At 34.1% G+C, this 16,280-nt stretch overlaps 1 protein-coding gene across 3 annotated transcripts in view; it reads right to left on the reverse strand.

The window, feature by feature from the left end:
• LOC123536334 (leucine-rich repeat-containing protein 74B-like) overlaps positions 1–16,280 on the reverse strand; it is a 196,006-nt gene that overhangs the window by 113,788 nt on the left and 65,938 nt on the right. Inside the window, exon 1 of one of the 3 annotated variants that reach the window (XM_053548986.1) lies at positions 14,586–15,654. The exons of the other annotated variants lie outside the window; for them this stretch is intronic. Coding sequence (XP_053404961.1) covers positions 14,586–14,712 — 127 coding nt within the window. The 5' untranslated portion in view covers positions 14,713–15,654. Of the gene's footprint in view, positions 1–14,585; positions 15,655–16,280 lie in introns of those variants that run through there. 3 annotated transcript variants of the gene reach the window in all.

Raw genomic sequence — 16,280 nt, forward strand, 5'->3', positions numbered from 1 at the left:
AAATTAACCTTAAAATTCTAATAAAAGGGCATAATTCATAAAAACTTACTGTCAAGTTATCACCTTGTGCACATGATTGGGGACACATGTTGGGTGATGAAGTGGAACACTTTTTAAAATTTTTGAATAAATCCATTGTAGTAACGAAATAGTGAAAATACTTCAAAATCAACCTTAAATTCAAGAAAAAAGGGGGCATAATTCATAAAAAAAGGTGTCAGAGTTAGCACCTTGTGTCCCCCTGATGGGGTATGAATGAAACATCTATTTTAATTTAAATCAAACCTTTATAATAACTAGATAAGTGAAAATCAACAAAATTAACCAAAAATTTCTAAGTAAAAGGGGAAAAAATTCATGAAATTTGGTTCAAGTTATCACCTTGGTCACAGATGTGGGTGATAAGGGGGAACATGATTTAAATTTGAATCAAATCCATTTGAAAACAGATAATAGTTTTCGGATGCGACGGGACGCGACAAAACACTCCCAAATCCCCCTCAAACATGTTTGGGGGGGGTAAAAATTAACATCAAGTTAAACAAGATATTTTTGAAAAAAGAAATAAAAAAAACAGGGGTATCTTTTGAATTTATTACCAAAAAATAAATTTTAAATTTTAAACATCAGGGCTGTCTAACTATTCTTATTATCTTCATTTTGACTTTGACCAAAAAATATTAAAAACTTCAAAATAACCAAACATACTAATAATGACAAAATACCTTAAACAATGAAAAGCTTGCAAAATGCTTTTTTTTGCGATTTTTTACGCAAATATCAACTTTTCCTCAATTCAGACAAAATATTTTCAATTAACGAATGACAAGAAATTTTTTAAACAAGAAGAAATTAAAAAATGCTGTTTTTTAAATTTTTTACATAAAGCCCTTTGACCTTTCAATCTCAGTTTGACCTTGACTTTTTTCATTATTATTTCAACATTATTTATCATTTTGTATAACTTTAAAATGATTACTGATCAGTTTTACAAGGGATCAAAATAACCTACACAAAAAAAAAAAAACTTGACAACCCTTTTGTTTTTTTTGAAAATTTTTTACAAAATTTGAACTTTTTTGCCCTTTTGTAAAAATTTTTCCCTTTTAAAACTTAGAAGAAAAAGACCACATGCAACCTTGCTTGACATGTATATATTAAAGTAAATTGCAACAGTGAATTTTAACAACAAACTATTTTTGATCAAAGAAATTAGTAATTAGGTAAGTTGTGTGATTTTTTAATGCAAAAGTGACCCCTGACCCTCCAAACCGGTTTGACCTTGACTTATTTTTCTCTACATATATACAAAAATGAACACAATCGTTACTAAAAGAAAAACAAACCCTTGTAAACAATAAAAATTTTAAAAAACAGGTGATAATTCAAATTTTACTCATTTTTTTGACCTTTATACTATGGTTGCCCTTTAAAATGTTTAAAATTAATTGCATACTAACATCGCCTAACTTTATACATTAAAATGAACTGATATCGTTGACTAATATCGACAAAAATCATTAACAAAGAAAAGTTAAAGAGCCATTTTTCATTTTTTTACAGAAAATGACCTTGGACCCTTCATATCCTTTTTTGAACTTGTCTTTTTTCAGAGGGAATCTGTTTACTGACTTTGTGGGACATATTTACATTAAAAAAAAACACGAGAAAATTACTAAAAGTTTAAAAATAGCATTTAATTCAAACAAACTATTCATGAAATTTTTTTCACACAAATTTTACCTTTGACCTTTTGATATAAGTTTTACCCTGGCAGTTTTTAAGGTTATATCTGCACTGCTGACTTGCCTCAACAGCTTTAAAACAAATTAACTTCGGACTAAAAATCTGAAACATATAAACAGTTTAAAAAAGAAAGGGTAAATTTTCAAAATTTTTTGCATAAAAATGAATTTTGCCCTTTCAATTATCGGTTGCCCTTGATTTTTTGCAATAATTTTTTCATTTCTGATTTTTGGCGGGCATATACACATTACAAAAAAAACTAAGTGACTATGATAACAAACTAATTTTTTAAAATAAAAATAAATTTTAAATATCCAATTTTTGGATTTGTACTAAATTTTACCTTTACCTTAAATACAAATTGCCCTTTATTCCATTTGATAAAATTTTTTTTTTCTGACATTGGTTGACATATATACATTTACTGACAAAAATAGTTTCTGTAATTTAAAAACGAACAAACGGTAGACGAAACTTTTACCCTACCCCCTAAATTTTAACAATGAGTTTACCACCCCATCACAAATATAAGTGAACAAAATATATATGGGACGGGTTTGACACTTAAAAAAATGGGTTTTTTATGGGGATAGAAAAATGTTTCCCAAAAAAGTTAAACCCTTTTGGCCTCAAAAGTTCAAAAAAAGTCCCTGGCTCCGGGGCCACTACCGCAGAAAGTTTTCACCGTTTCACTAACATTTTTAAAAGTTACTTTTCGCCTTTTCCCTTTTCGCAAAAATTTTTTTTCTACCACCACACAATTTTTCATCTCGTAAAAGGTCCCTACCGCCGTTATGGGCTTTTTCCCTCACTGTAAAATGTACATACTGCCGTTTGGACTTTTTCACACGTAAAAGGCCAAAACCCCTGTTAGGGGGTTCTCATCACTGTAAAAGGGCCCTACCGCCGTTTTTGGGCGTTCTCATCACGTAAAAGGGCCCTAACCCCCGTTTGGGGCGTTCTCATCACTGTAAAAAACCATACCCCCCGTTAAGGCGTTTTCATCACTGTAAAAGGCCATACCGCCGTATGGGCGTTCTCAAACACGAAAATTCAACCGCCTATGGGGGTTCCATCACGTAAAAGTACAAAACCGCCCTTAGGCGTTCTCACACTGTAAAAGGTACATACCGCCGTTATGGGGGTTCCATCACTTAAAAAAGGGCCATACCGCCGTTTTGGGGTTCCATCACTTAAAAGGGCCAACCGCCGTTATGGGCGTTTCTCCAACTTAAAAAGCCATACCGCCTTTTGGACGTTTCACATGAAAAGTACAAAAAATTTTTACCGTTTGTTATGGACTTTCCATCCCCTGTAAAAAAGTCATACCGTTTTTATGGGGGTTCCTCATCACTGTAAAAGGGCAACCGTCGATGGCGGCTCTCACTGTATAAATAGAGAAAATAGGTTTTTGCCGTAGATAAAAGTTTTTCTGGCGAGGTGGGGGAGGTTTGGGTAGCCAAAAACAACCTGATAACTCTGGAGCCGAGCCAGATAAACTTTTCCATCTTTGGGACTAAACCCATTATTCTATTTTTCTTGTCATACACATTTTCCATATTTGGGAATTTTTTTTTACAAAAAAAATTGCCAACCGTTTTAAAAGGCGTCATATTTGAATACGCACTACTAAGACGAATCACCGACACAGTAAAGTTACAATAAAAAATGCAATAAATTTTTCGTTTTTGAATAAAAACTCATTATAAATTTGCCCCTCATTTCTTATCGGACATTTTTCCCAAAACCCTGGTGGGTTTAAACAAAATTTCTTAGACCGGCTTCGGAAATTTGCGTTTGTCGGTTTTTTTTTTACCGATTTTTGACTTTTTTAGACCGCGTGAAGGAAAAAAACGAAAAAAATCGGGCCCCGTAAAAAGGAGAAAAGTATAAATTTTTGGCGATATCTCAATACACATCACCCTAAAACGGAATTTTTTGGGCGCACCTTTAGATAATCAATAAACTGTCAAACGTCGATTGTCACTTTGAAATCGGTCCCCAATTAGGCGTGCCAATCAGGCCGTGGGGACATCCTTTAATGTTTTTTCAACAGCCGACGCGGTTATTAAAATTTTTTACTGGTTTTCCTAACGTTTCTGACTGGGATCCAATCATTTCGACGGGATCCACTTTTATTTTGAATCCACGGATGGGTTTTTTTCAAAAGGATGTTTGACACGGTAACAAACAAATGGTCGCGCATTTTAAACAAAAAGCATAAGTATTTTATACTTTTTTGATTTAAGAACACAACCGGGAAAAACCCATAAAAATAGTTTTAAATTCTTATTTTAAAAAAAAAACATGATTCTTTTTGGGGGTTCCAGTTTAAACAAATCAGAAAAACGTCTTTGCAAACCCGATGTACAAAAAAGAAAAAAAAGGGCGGGAACCACAAAGAAAAGAAAAACCGGAGTGGCACTGTTATCAAAACGGTCTTTTAAAAAAACGTTTCAAAAGAAAATTTTTTTTTACATCAGAAGAGAACAATAACTTTATAAAATGTAGTTTCTTTTGAAGTACAACTAAGTAAAAGAAATATCCGGGCCAAACCCCCGTGACTTTTTTTTACTTAACAGTAGGAAATTCGTCCGGCGTTTAAAAAACGTCACTCGTCCTCGGGAGAGTATTCTTTTAAAAAAATGAGGGGTTTTTTCAGAAAAAATGTTTCGTGTAAATCCCCTTTTTCGCATTGTATTTTATAGAATTCCCCTCAAAGAATGAGGAAACACACAAATATCTGCCTGTATAGGTATATCCAAGTCACGTGCGTTGGCTTTTAGACAGTTACGCACACTGTCAATGCCCCGTATTATCTCGAAAAACATCGAAATTTAAACAAAATAAAGATCACACATAACACTGATAACGTCTTTATGTAGGGAAGCGCGGGGACTGAACCAGTTTTTTTAAGCAGACAGCTTTTTTTCTTTACCCCCCAATCACGTTTTACAAAAAATTAATATTGGGAAGCGGTGGGTGGGGTAGCCCGATGTCAGGATTTTTTGTTTCGGGCCGATTGAGTTATCAAAATTTTCGGGGCCCCTTATACAACAATACGATCATAAGGCCAGATCAACGACCGTAATTTACGGTCATGTGCAACTGACATAAATCAAAAAAAAAATACCACCCTGATATCGGGTTGAAATCTGCAAGTGACGGATAAGGTACATACCGTCGTCACTGACTATTCCTGATGCTTAACGTTCCCTTTCCGCGTCCTGACGTTTTGGGGTTACGAAAAGGTTTCATACCGATTTCACTGCTTCTCCCCATTGCAAAAGTTTCCCCACCGCCGTTCTGACGTTTTTCCCCACAGCTAAGGGTTTTAAATAAAGTCGTCTTCCTTCTCTTTTCTGTAAAAAGTTATCTACCTCTTTATTACTCCTCTTTCCCACTAACTTTACTGCCCTCGTACTGACTTCCCCAAACTGCAAATTTACCACCGCGCACTGACATTTTCCCCCACTGTAAAAGTTACCACTGTCGTTTTTTTACTTCTTTTCCCCGCTTACTATTTCCTACCCTCGCACTGATGTTCTCCTCACTGCTTAACTTACTTTCCGCACACTGACATTCTCCTCACGTAAAAGTTACCACTTCTTTCTGACTTTTTCCCCGGGTTAAATGTTACCTACCCGTCAGTGACATTCCCTGAAATGCTTAACGTTACTTACCGCGTCACTGACTTCTCTTCACTGTAAATGTTCATACCGACGTCACGACGTTCTTCCACTGTAAAAAGTTACCTACTGTCGTGTTTTTACGTTTTGCTCACAGCTAAATGTAAACTAAAGTCGCACGCCTTCTCTTTTCTGTAAAAAGTTATCTACTTCTTTACTTTCCTCCCTTCCTACTAACTTTTACTTGCCGTCGATACTGACGTTCCCAAAACTGCTAAATGTTACCAACCGTCGTCACTGACATTCTCCTCACTGTAAAAGTTACCTCGTCGTTTCGAGTTCTTCTCCTGCTTTCTATTACCGCGTCCACTGACGTTCTCCAAACGCTTAACTTACTTTCCTCGTCACGACTTCTCCTCGCTGTAAAAGTTACCCACTGTTTTCTGACGTTTTCCCCTCACTGTTACCTACCGTCGTCAGTGACATTCTCCGACTGCTTAAAAATTACTTACCGCGTCATGACCTTCTTTCACGTAAAATGTTAATACCGACGCACTGACTTCTTCTCACTGTAAAAAGTTTCCTACCGTCGGTTTGACTTCGCTCACAGCTAAAGAAACTAAAGTCGTCACGTCCTTTCTTTACTGTAAAAATTTCAAACCCCCCTTACTTAAGTTCTCTTCCTACTAACTTTTACCCACCTCCCAACAGACGTTTTCCAAAATGCAAATGTTTTCCTACCGCGTCACTGACATTTTTCCTCATGTAAAAGTTACCTTTTCTTCTGACTTTTTTCTCCGCTTTTTTTTACCTACCGTCGTCACACACATCCCTTACTGCTTAACGTTATTTACCATCGTCACTGACGTTCTCCTGACGCTTAACGTTACTTATCGTCGTCACCCACCCGCAAGCCTTAGGGACCCAAGGGCTATACTGGCAAATTTACCAAAAGGGGCCCACATTTGGGCCCTTTTTGTAAGTATTCCCAAAACTGGACCCAAAATGGACCCATAACAATGCTCAGGGATTTTAAAAACAAATGTATTCATTTTTAAATTTACAAGTGGGTCACCATATAGAATTCATATTTTAAGTTTTTCTTCGAATATTTTCTTTTAGGTATCAATGTTCCGAAAGGGGCCCATCGGGTCCCTATTTTAAAATTTGCCCACATTGACCCTATGGGACCCATATACAAAAACCAGCGATGTGATATACCATTTTTATTCATTTTAATTTATAAGTGGGTCCTTTCCCAAAATTTAAACCATTTCTTAGTTTTTCCTTGAATCTTGTATGTTTTCTTTGGCTCAAAAAAAACACGTTTTTCCCAAAACTGGTCCCATAGGGCCCAAATTTGTAAGATTTGCCCCCACGGGCCCATATTGGCCCATGTTTAAGGGCCAGTGAAGTGATACATAACTTCTTTATTTTTAAAACTATAATTTAATTTTAAATGTTTTCACTAAAACATTTTTTTCTATGTTTTCTTTGAATTCTAGCTAATACATTTCTCTGTTTTTAAAAATATGTTTCCCAACGGGCCCATAGGTCCCATCCCAGTGACATCTTGACCAAATAAGACGTCTTTTTTTTGTTGGTTTTAAAACCCACAAAAAATTAAACCAGATTTAAAAAGCTCTTCATGCGAAAATCAATTTTCTTCTCTTAGGGGCAAAACTTTACAACATTAACGTTAGGAAAAAATCTATAAATTTTGACAAACCCGGGATGTTTGGGTCGAAAGTTCGATAATTTCCTTAGCCAGCATTTTGTTATTTTTTGGTTTTCGGGGGTTTTTCAAAAAGTTTGGGGGGGGGGGGGGGGGGGGGGGGGGGGGGGGGGGGGGGGGGGGGGGGGGGGGGGGGGGGGGGGGGGGGGGGGGGGGGGGGGGGGGGGGGATAAAAAAAATAAAAAAAAAAATCCAAAATTTTTAGCATCGACCAAAAAATAAAAATAAAACGTTCAAAAGGGAAAAATTTTTTTTTTTTTTTTGTACCCCATGAAAAAAAAAGCTTGCAAGCTTAAATGCATACACACTCCAAATAAATATTCTGAACTGGTTTTTAAACCATATCTCAGATACTGTTTTTTCTTTTTTTGGGGAGCTTGTATAATATCAAATTTTCAAAGTCACCAAAGAATGATTATTTTTGTTTTTGTATGTTTTTTTTTTTAAAAAAAAAATCTTTTGGTTTTCATAAAAAAAAACAGTTGAAATCAAAGAACATTGCATAAGTTTATATATAAAATGGATAAAAATGCTATTTGAAGGGGGGTATGCAAGACTACTTTAGGTCTCATCCTGCATACTGCAATTAACGGGGGCTTAGATACAAAGTCTTAAAAGACAGCAATTGTAACAGAAAGCCAAAAATTTCAAATTGAAAACTGACTTTTAAAATTAAAAAGGGTTGGTAATTTTCAGTGGCTTGAAAATTGTTTATATTTTGCCTATTGTCCCCCGTGCCCCCCTATATTTTACAAAAAAGTCAAAACAATCGAATTTTATTCCTGAAATGTGACAAAAAACAAGTTAAAAAAACCCTTTTCTTATGTTTAAACAACGTATGGATATTTATAAACTCTTCACTGAATGGGACTTGGCTTAGTAGTTTATGAGTCCGAAAAAACATTTTTTTACTGGGGTATCCCTTACGAAGCAAGCCCTGTGCGTACAGCGCGTATTTGCTGTGTAATGCCCGAACACAGTAGACGCCAGAGGGTACATTTTACATACACCGCATGTCGCTACATGCCGCATACTATCGACAATACCCCAGTACGCAGAGGTCCTATACCTCAAGTACGCACACAAAATCTGAAAATTTAAGGATACACTGCATTTTCCCGGGGGGACTTTACAAGAAAAAAGTAATTTCATGTACACCGCAATATTTTTAAATTTGTGCAGTAAAACTTTAAAACGCGGAAAACTTAAAATTTCTTTTTTGGGTTTTACTTAGTTTATTTTTTTTAAATTAAATCGAAGTAAACTTTTAATCCGGGAGGGACTTCATGCAGGAAGGATTTTTACATTTTTTTTTTTTTTTTTTAAGCAAGAACTTGTTTTCCAGAACTTTTATCTTAAAAGCAAGAATTTTTCAGATACTGTATCTAAAAATAAAAATTTGCCAAACTATTTGCAATGTTTATTTGTAAGCTTCATCTTAGTGATTTCTGAGCTGCACCTTGTATGCAGTGTAAAAATATATTCTTTTTCATTTTGAATAATCCTGAGCTTTTTTTAAATTTAAATTGAAAACCTATTTGAACTTTTTGCATTACATTTTGTAATACATGAAATAATTACCAAGTAATGCCTCAACACGCCCAAAGGAAAAAATTAAAAGCTCCACTGTTTTTGAATACCTTTAAACAAAACACCATTCTACATGTTTTATAAAGGTTTAATGCTCATTATGTTTAAACCCTTAAAGGGCCCCACCAAATTAAAAAAGTTGTTTTATCGGGTTGCCCCTCTAAATTTTCAGAAAGGTTTTGGCCCCTTGCGCTCGCCCCATTGGAAAAAATCAATCCAAAATTTTTTTGGGGGTGCTACTTTTTAAACGGACTAAAAGTGTATAAATGCTTATTAATTCCATCCTAGATTGTTCTCAATGGGTTTTAATCAAATAAATACATACTACCACACATCGTCTATAATAAAAACAAACACTTATATTAGTTCATTAAAGTTGTTTCCCCTTGATGCAGTTACGCCATTTTCTTCAAAGTTTTACCAAATTACATCTACAAAAATTGATTTATTTTTATTGAAAAGTGGATGGAGAAAAGCAAACTAATTATTTGTAACATCAATCTACATTATTTTGGTAAGGGTAAATACTTATTGATGCATGTCACTTATCTTTTTTCTGTTTTTTTCTGTCCAAATGATCAGCATTTGCATACGAAAGTTGGTGGGGTAAGGAATTTACATTATCACAGCAGTTTCGCCACATGAGTACACAGCATGTATGCAGCAGGAGTACACAGCATGTACGCCGCAGGACTCGGGCCAGGAGTACACAGCATGTACGCCGCAGGAGTACACAGCACGTACGCCGCAGAAGTACACAGCATGTACGCCGCAGGGGTAGTACACCGCAGGCTCATTTGCATGTGAAAAGTGTATGTGCCGCGTACATGCTGCGTACTATTTCTCGCATACTAAATTCCTCCAGCGTACATCCTGTGTACTATGTAGTCCACAGCATGTACGCAGCAAGTAGTACGCGGCAGAGCTCATTTGCATGTCAAAAGTGTACTATAAACGTACTATCGGTGTATGTGCGGTGTATATCCTGCGTACTATTGATTTCAGTACACATCATGTACGCATCATATACGCTGTATGTACACAGCAAGAGTACGCAGCAGGCCTTTTTCTTCTGTAAGGGATGTCATTATGTGTTCCTCAGTGTCAAAGGCACATGTGACATATAGTGTCTGAATGTTTGTCCAAACATACTTTCAAAGGGTCTTCTTACAGATTTTATCAGTATACTTCAAGTGAACAGGACTCGTGAGAATATTGCTGCGAGTTTCATGTTTGATAATTATCTTTTGAGTTGCAGTACCTGGCTAGAACTTTAGTCAAACTAATTTGACACGATCCTAGGAAATATTGAGATAATCTTTTCATATGAGCAATATCTCCACTCGGATTAGATTGCCTGTCAAAAATATTAAACAACCATTAATCCGACTGTCCAATTATTTTGACTACATGTAGTTTGAATTTTTTATTACATGTATCCAGGGCTTTTTCAGGGGGTTTTGAGAAAAAGGCCCCTGGTCATATTGGGAATTTTTAACGTGGTAAATTGTCAAATTTGGGAAAATATACTGACAAATTAAGTGAGTTTTTAATTAATATATGATTAGTTTAAATCTTCAGTTTCAAATTTTACTGGTAGACTATCTCCTTGTGAAATTTTGAGAATTTTTTTCAGGATTGTGTTCCAATATTGCCTAAAAATACAGTAACTCTTTATTTGTCATGCAATAATTTTTGTTTAGTTTGTTTTCACCAAAGTTATAACTGAAATTATCCAAAAAGTAGAATGGCAAAGTGCCTGTATTTTCGAGTGTAAAAACTGGGTCTCGAAAATATGTGACAATTGATTTTAATGGTTCTTATACCTGTCAACATGTTTTGGGTACTTTATTCAATTAATATTTGTGTTTTTATGCATTTTGAGAGGTTTTTGCATACAAATCACACATTTCTTCAGCAAAATCTTGTAATTATTTTTTGCCGAGGTTGCAGACGTTCACGTTACTAAAAATAGAAACGAGTTGGTTTTTCCAATATTTTGTTAACAGTTTAATTTACTTGGCAAACAAAACTAATTGTGCAAGAATTATTATTGAAAAACAGAAAGTAACTGATTTCAATTGGGAAATTTTTCATTGGATTGGGATTTTTTTGCGCAAGATTGGGAAAAATAGAGCATATTTGGCATTGGGATTCAATTGATCAGGTCGGATATCCGGGCACTTCACCGATAATGTTGCGTAGCAACAAGAGCGAGGTGAAAGTAGACGCCATTTTGTAAAGTGAAAGCATTGTGTGTATCACGGGTGATCATTGTTTTTATTAATTTAAAGTGATTGAATGGAAAAATAAAAAGATGCCAAAAATTTATAATGTTACAGAATGTACCTATAATCATTTGTGAGAGAGAAACCTATCGTTCTTTTAGTTTCCTGACGTGAAATTGAACAATGCATCGCCGATTTAAATGGAGTCGTGCATGCGGCAGACAAAATCCTGACGGCTCTGAATGGATACCAACTGCAAAGTATATTTTCATTTGCAGTCAGCACTTCCGTAGTTTTTATTATAAATTTATTTAATTCATGCCGTAATAATCGCAAGAAATCCGATCACCTTACAGTTTAAGGACGTGAAAATAAACTGGGTAAATGGGTCTCTCTCTCCATTCCAGTCGTTCTGTAGATGGCCTCCATTTATAAAATCTCAATTAATATTTTTTCATAAACCTTTTTGTCTTAAATACATTTCCAGCTATTTCATGTTTGTTTTTTAATAAATAGGCCTATTGTTTGTCAATATTTTTCTTCTTTCACTTAATTCATTTTTGATAAAATTATTTCTAAACACTCCCTGTCAACTCTGGACTAGGTCTAATTTGGACTTGTGAATGTGTTACTAGATAATAATTGTAAAAGGGTTTATTCATTAACATTAACTGTTATTCTATCAACACCTTCAATGTGGGATTTAATTAGCAGGTATTGTAATATTAACACCTATATTTAACCAGAAAAATGTGTGATGAATAATGAAGAGAGGATTATTCTAATAATTTCTTCAGCATTTCATAGGATAAAACAAAACAATTATGTATATAAATTTCATTTATTATAAAATCAGTTTTTTTTTCAATGTGACAATCTTTAAAAAAATATAGATCTAGATATGAAAATATAAAGTATACATATATCTCTACAACATGAACAGCTAGTTTGTCTTAATTCATAAGTGAAGAGTCTTGAAAAAGTCGTTCCGACTTCATCTCAGTTTTGTTATATTTTCTGGTCCTTTAAATTTGGGATCATTGATTTCAACTCATTTGAATTTGAACATTGAATACCGCTTTAAAAGCCGGTGCTAGGGAGCGCGGGCAGTGTTGCATTTTCCATTAATGCTCATGAACAGATTCAATCAAACCCAGTCTGCAATTTTCACTGTTTGCATTGTTCTCGGTGCTTCCGGGGGATCTACTTTTCAAATTATATTAGACATTCACAGTATAAAAATCATAAGTCACAGGGATCACTATGGAGACGAGTAGTAAGTATGTGGCAGGTTGGTAAAATCCAGTTCTGACCGGTTCTGTCCAGATCCTGGATGCCCATCACTAATCAAAGAGACTGATTTCCTGTTCCTATCCCTTTGATCAAAGAGCTATAAAATAAATTCATTCTGTGTATTTTATACTTCTTTGCTTTGATGTACACTATGCCTCCAGGGACTTATGTTATTTGGACACTTGGCAGGTGGATGCACATTTTTGTTATTTGCATAACAGTATACCTTAAAGAGATAAATGACACCATAGTAATAAACCCCTTATTACATAATACAAAAATTGTATAATCCATCCATTGTTTTATGTAAAAAATTGAGTTCCAAAATATTTCATTCAAATAGAATCTATTTTTTTAAAGGGACAATATTTTTGGAATATATACAAAAGAAAATAGATATAAAATATAAATGTCACATTCATTTTTAGGATTCTCACACAATGTATATGTACATAGATATAACTTATATATTACGCAAATGGAATCTTGCCATCCGAAGGGCCGAAGAACTGGCAATACACAACATGTCACTTCTGCCACCAGAGTTAGACACGTTAAAAAAATCGATAATTTCAGTAAAAATTAGAGAAAAAAAATGAACAGGGAATAAAAAAACACAAATAAAACTATATTATGATCTATTTTATTGAAAAACAACATCGCCGAAAACTTGACAATACACAACATATGTCACTTAATTCTACCAGACCATTATTGACATGCTAATAAATCAATAATTTCCCGTAAAACTAGAAAAACCTTTCAGGAATACATTATAAATGGACAGGGAAAAATAAAAATTAAGAAATAAAAATGTATTATGATATATTTTATTCGAAAACAACATCGCGACCCGTACCGCTACTATAATCGCTACGGGTTGCTACGTGATACTTTCACCTTGCTGTATCTCGGATTTATCGGTTGCTAGGAAGTGACGTCACGCCGACCTGATCACAATACCCATACAAATTTAACCCTTTGTCATGTATTTGCAGAATATATTTTAAATATTTGTTTTCTCAGAAACTATATTCCAAGTGATTGCAAAGTATTTGCATCAGACTTTCGCAAACAGTCTGCAAAACGTATCACACTGAAGCAAAGGGTTTGCAAATAAACACTTAGATAAATTACAGACTGCAAAGGTTTTGCAAATAAATACTTTATTAAATTAGCAGACAGCAAAGCATCTGCAAATAAACACTTAGCTCATTTACTTCGCAAAGGTATTGCAAATAAACACTTTGTACAGAAATGAAAGAGCAAAGCATTTGCAAATAGTTAACATAGATGAACTTGCTTTCCTGGTAGACTCTAGGTACAGGAAGTAATTAACCATTCTGTTTTCTGATTGGTCTATATTCAAATGGCAGGATTTTTGAAAATATTGTGAGGAATGTTTACACATCAGTTAGTAGAAATATTTTGGTGATGCAAACTTGTGTTAAACAGATTATTTATATATAATATTCTAATTATTTTTCTGGATATAAACTTTGTTGAACAAGGATAATGCAATACCATGTTGTTAAGCAATAAGACTTCCAAGAACCAGAGGATATTGCAGCATGTAGAAAGGTAATGTTAATCAATGATAGTTATATAAAACATTTTTGACTCAAGCAATTGTTAAAACTTACAAATATTACATGATGTTAGTTATTGTTACTGAATGATCACTTAAATGATTGACTTTTAATATTTATTTAAACTGCAAAATTTTAAATGGTTTTGTGAATTTACATCTTGTTTTTCAGATATTAAAAAAATTCTTTTCTTTGAACCTCAGAAATTCATTTATTGCTGTTTGTTACGTATTTGCGAATACTTTGCATATTATTTGCATGCAAGTTGCAAATACTTTGCTATCACTTTGCGATTACTTTGCTATCACTTTGCGATTACTTTGCTATCACTTTGGGATTTATTTGCCAAAGTTTCAGCTGCAAATTGTAAATTGTTTGCGAAGTATTTGCATTCTGTGTGCGTTGTGTATATTTGCAAAAGCTTTGCAGAATAGTTGCACGTTTCGTTCCATTTCTACTCGTCTGCAGAATATATTCAGCAATCATGTGCTGCAACTGTTCTGCAAAGGTTATGGCAAATATTTGGCAAAGGTAAAAAGTATATTCTGCAAAGGCCCTGTTTTTGCATGGGTATCGGCCCCGTGAGATAGGGTGAAAAAGCTCTGGTATCTTTCATTCTTTGTCAAGCATTTGCAGGGTAATGTGTCATTTTACATTGAAATTGCACTTTTTTTTTTAACAGAACTACTGAAAATTATGGTATTAGTTATTTTTTCTTCTCCAACCCCCAAGACTTCAAAGTAAAAAAAAATATGTTTAGCAAGTTGATACTCACTTTTGCTCTTCCATTTTGCCATTTCTTTGGTTTCTTTCCTTTTTATCAAGTGTGGTATTTTTCTGACAGTCCCACATGAATTTGATCGTTGTCCAATTATAATATACAGACAACAAATCTCGTACATGTGATACAGTGCTTTAGGGTATAGCGGATTTTAGGGTATAGAGGATAGATTGACAAATTTTATATTTAGACTTGAATTATTGTATAAATTTTCATATCATTCTCTTACTTGCATGCAAACAGATATTCTGACATACATTTTAAATATTTTCTTGTTGTGTTATTTTTCATGTCATCAAATGTAAAATAAAGCTATCCCCTATAGACTAAATTGGTGTATGTAAAAAATGTCAGTGAATGAAAAGTATTTGATAGAAATTTAAAAAGCTGAATGTTTTTGAAAAGAGAATACATTATTATTCTGATTTATATTAAAGAAATCTTGGAAAGTTTGTTAAGATGTGGATTTTAAACGAAGCGGCGCCGACAGCGTCGCATTACGGTTAGACGTGTGAAAAAGAAAATGAATAAAACTGTGTATAGAATTATATACTATCGAGTTGAAAATTCGTGGTAAGTTTTTGGAATCGGTGTTGTTCGGGTTTCTTCCAGTACACAATGCTCATAGTAATTAATCAGTAAGACGTCAGTAGACGCTTGCTGTTTACGGTTGACAAAAGCGTTTCGCTTACTGCTTTGAACGTTGAATTAAAATGTAAATGAGCGTCTGATAATAAGAATTTAGTGCTAAATACATTTTCTACGAAGACAAGAAAATAAAATACAATATTTTCAGTGCAAAACGATGTTCGTCACGCTGTCATAACCGAAATTCATTATATATACTTATATTTGTGTTGATGACGTCATACCTTCACATTGGTGCAGTGGTTAGCGAGTTCGCATTGAAAACCAAAGGTCGAGAGTTCGATCCTCACAAGAAGCATTTTTTTTTTCAATTTTTTTTTTCAGTTTTCTTTTTTAGTTTTGGAAGTATTGTAAAATAACCTTATTTTTTCAAAAAACAAAAAACAAATATGTTTTTGGATCAAAATATACATGCATTGAACTGTGAAAAGCATATAGTTCACATATATATCATCCACAAGCTTAAAAACCACTGGCCAAAGTTTATCACTAGGAAAAAAACTACTGATTATGAATTATCAGTAAACATAAAAAGGGTTCCTACTACCATCCCTATTCTTTAGTGCTAAAAGATAAACCATAGACAGCTTACTTAGCAGTTCAGTAAATAAAACAGGGGTTTTCGAGAATTTCGGCACATTTCTGTAGGTAAAATTCTCATCATTAACTTTTAAAGATGGCTAACATTCAGTCAGAAATCATGAATTATCATTCTTAAAATTTTAATAGATCTAAAAGAACATAAACTTCCTAAATCAGATCCATAATTCCAGATAATTCCAGCAGCACTCCTTTAATTTTCAAGGGGCACTGGTGATTTTTCAAGGGAGCTCTGCCTTCTAGGTAGCACCTAAGTTCATATTAATGTAAAAAATGACCAAAGCTATCCTGTACACCCTAAATCAGCTTATATCTAAACAATGGCGTGGAGAGAAAAAACATATGAATTTCTATGAAAAGCTGACTGTTTTAAGAAGAATAGATGTTTTCTGTCTGATATACTGAATAAAAACTAATATTTTCATTTCTTTGAATTGGAAT

The sequence above is a fragment of the Mercenaria mercenaria genome, chromosome 1 (assembly GCF_021730395.1).
Source record: "Mercenaria mercenaria strain notata chromosome 1, MADL_Memer_1, whole genome shotgun sequence".
Classification (NCBI taxonomy): Eukaryota; Metazoa; Mollusca; class Bivalvia; order Venerida; family Veneridae; genus Mercenaria; species Mercenaria mercenaria.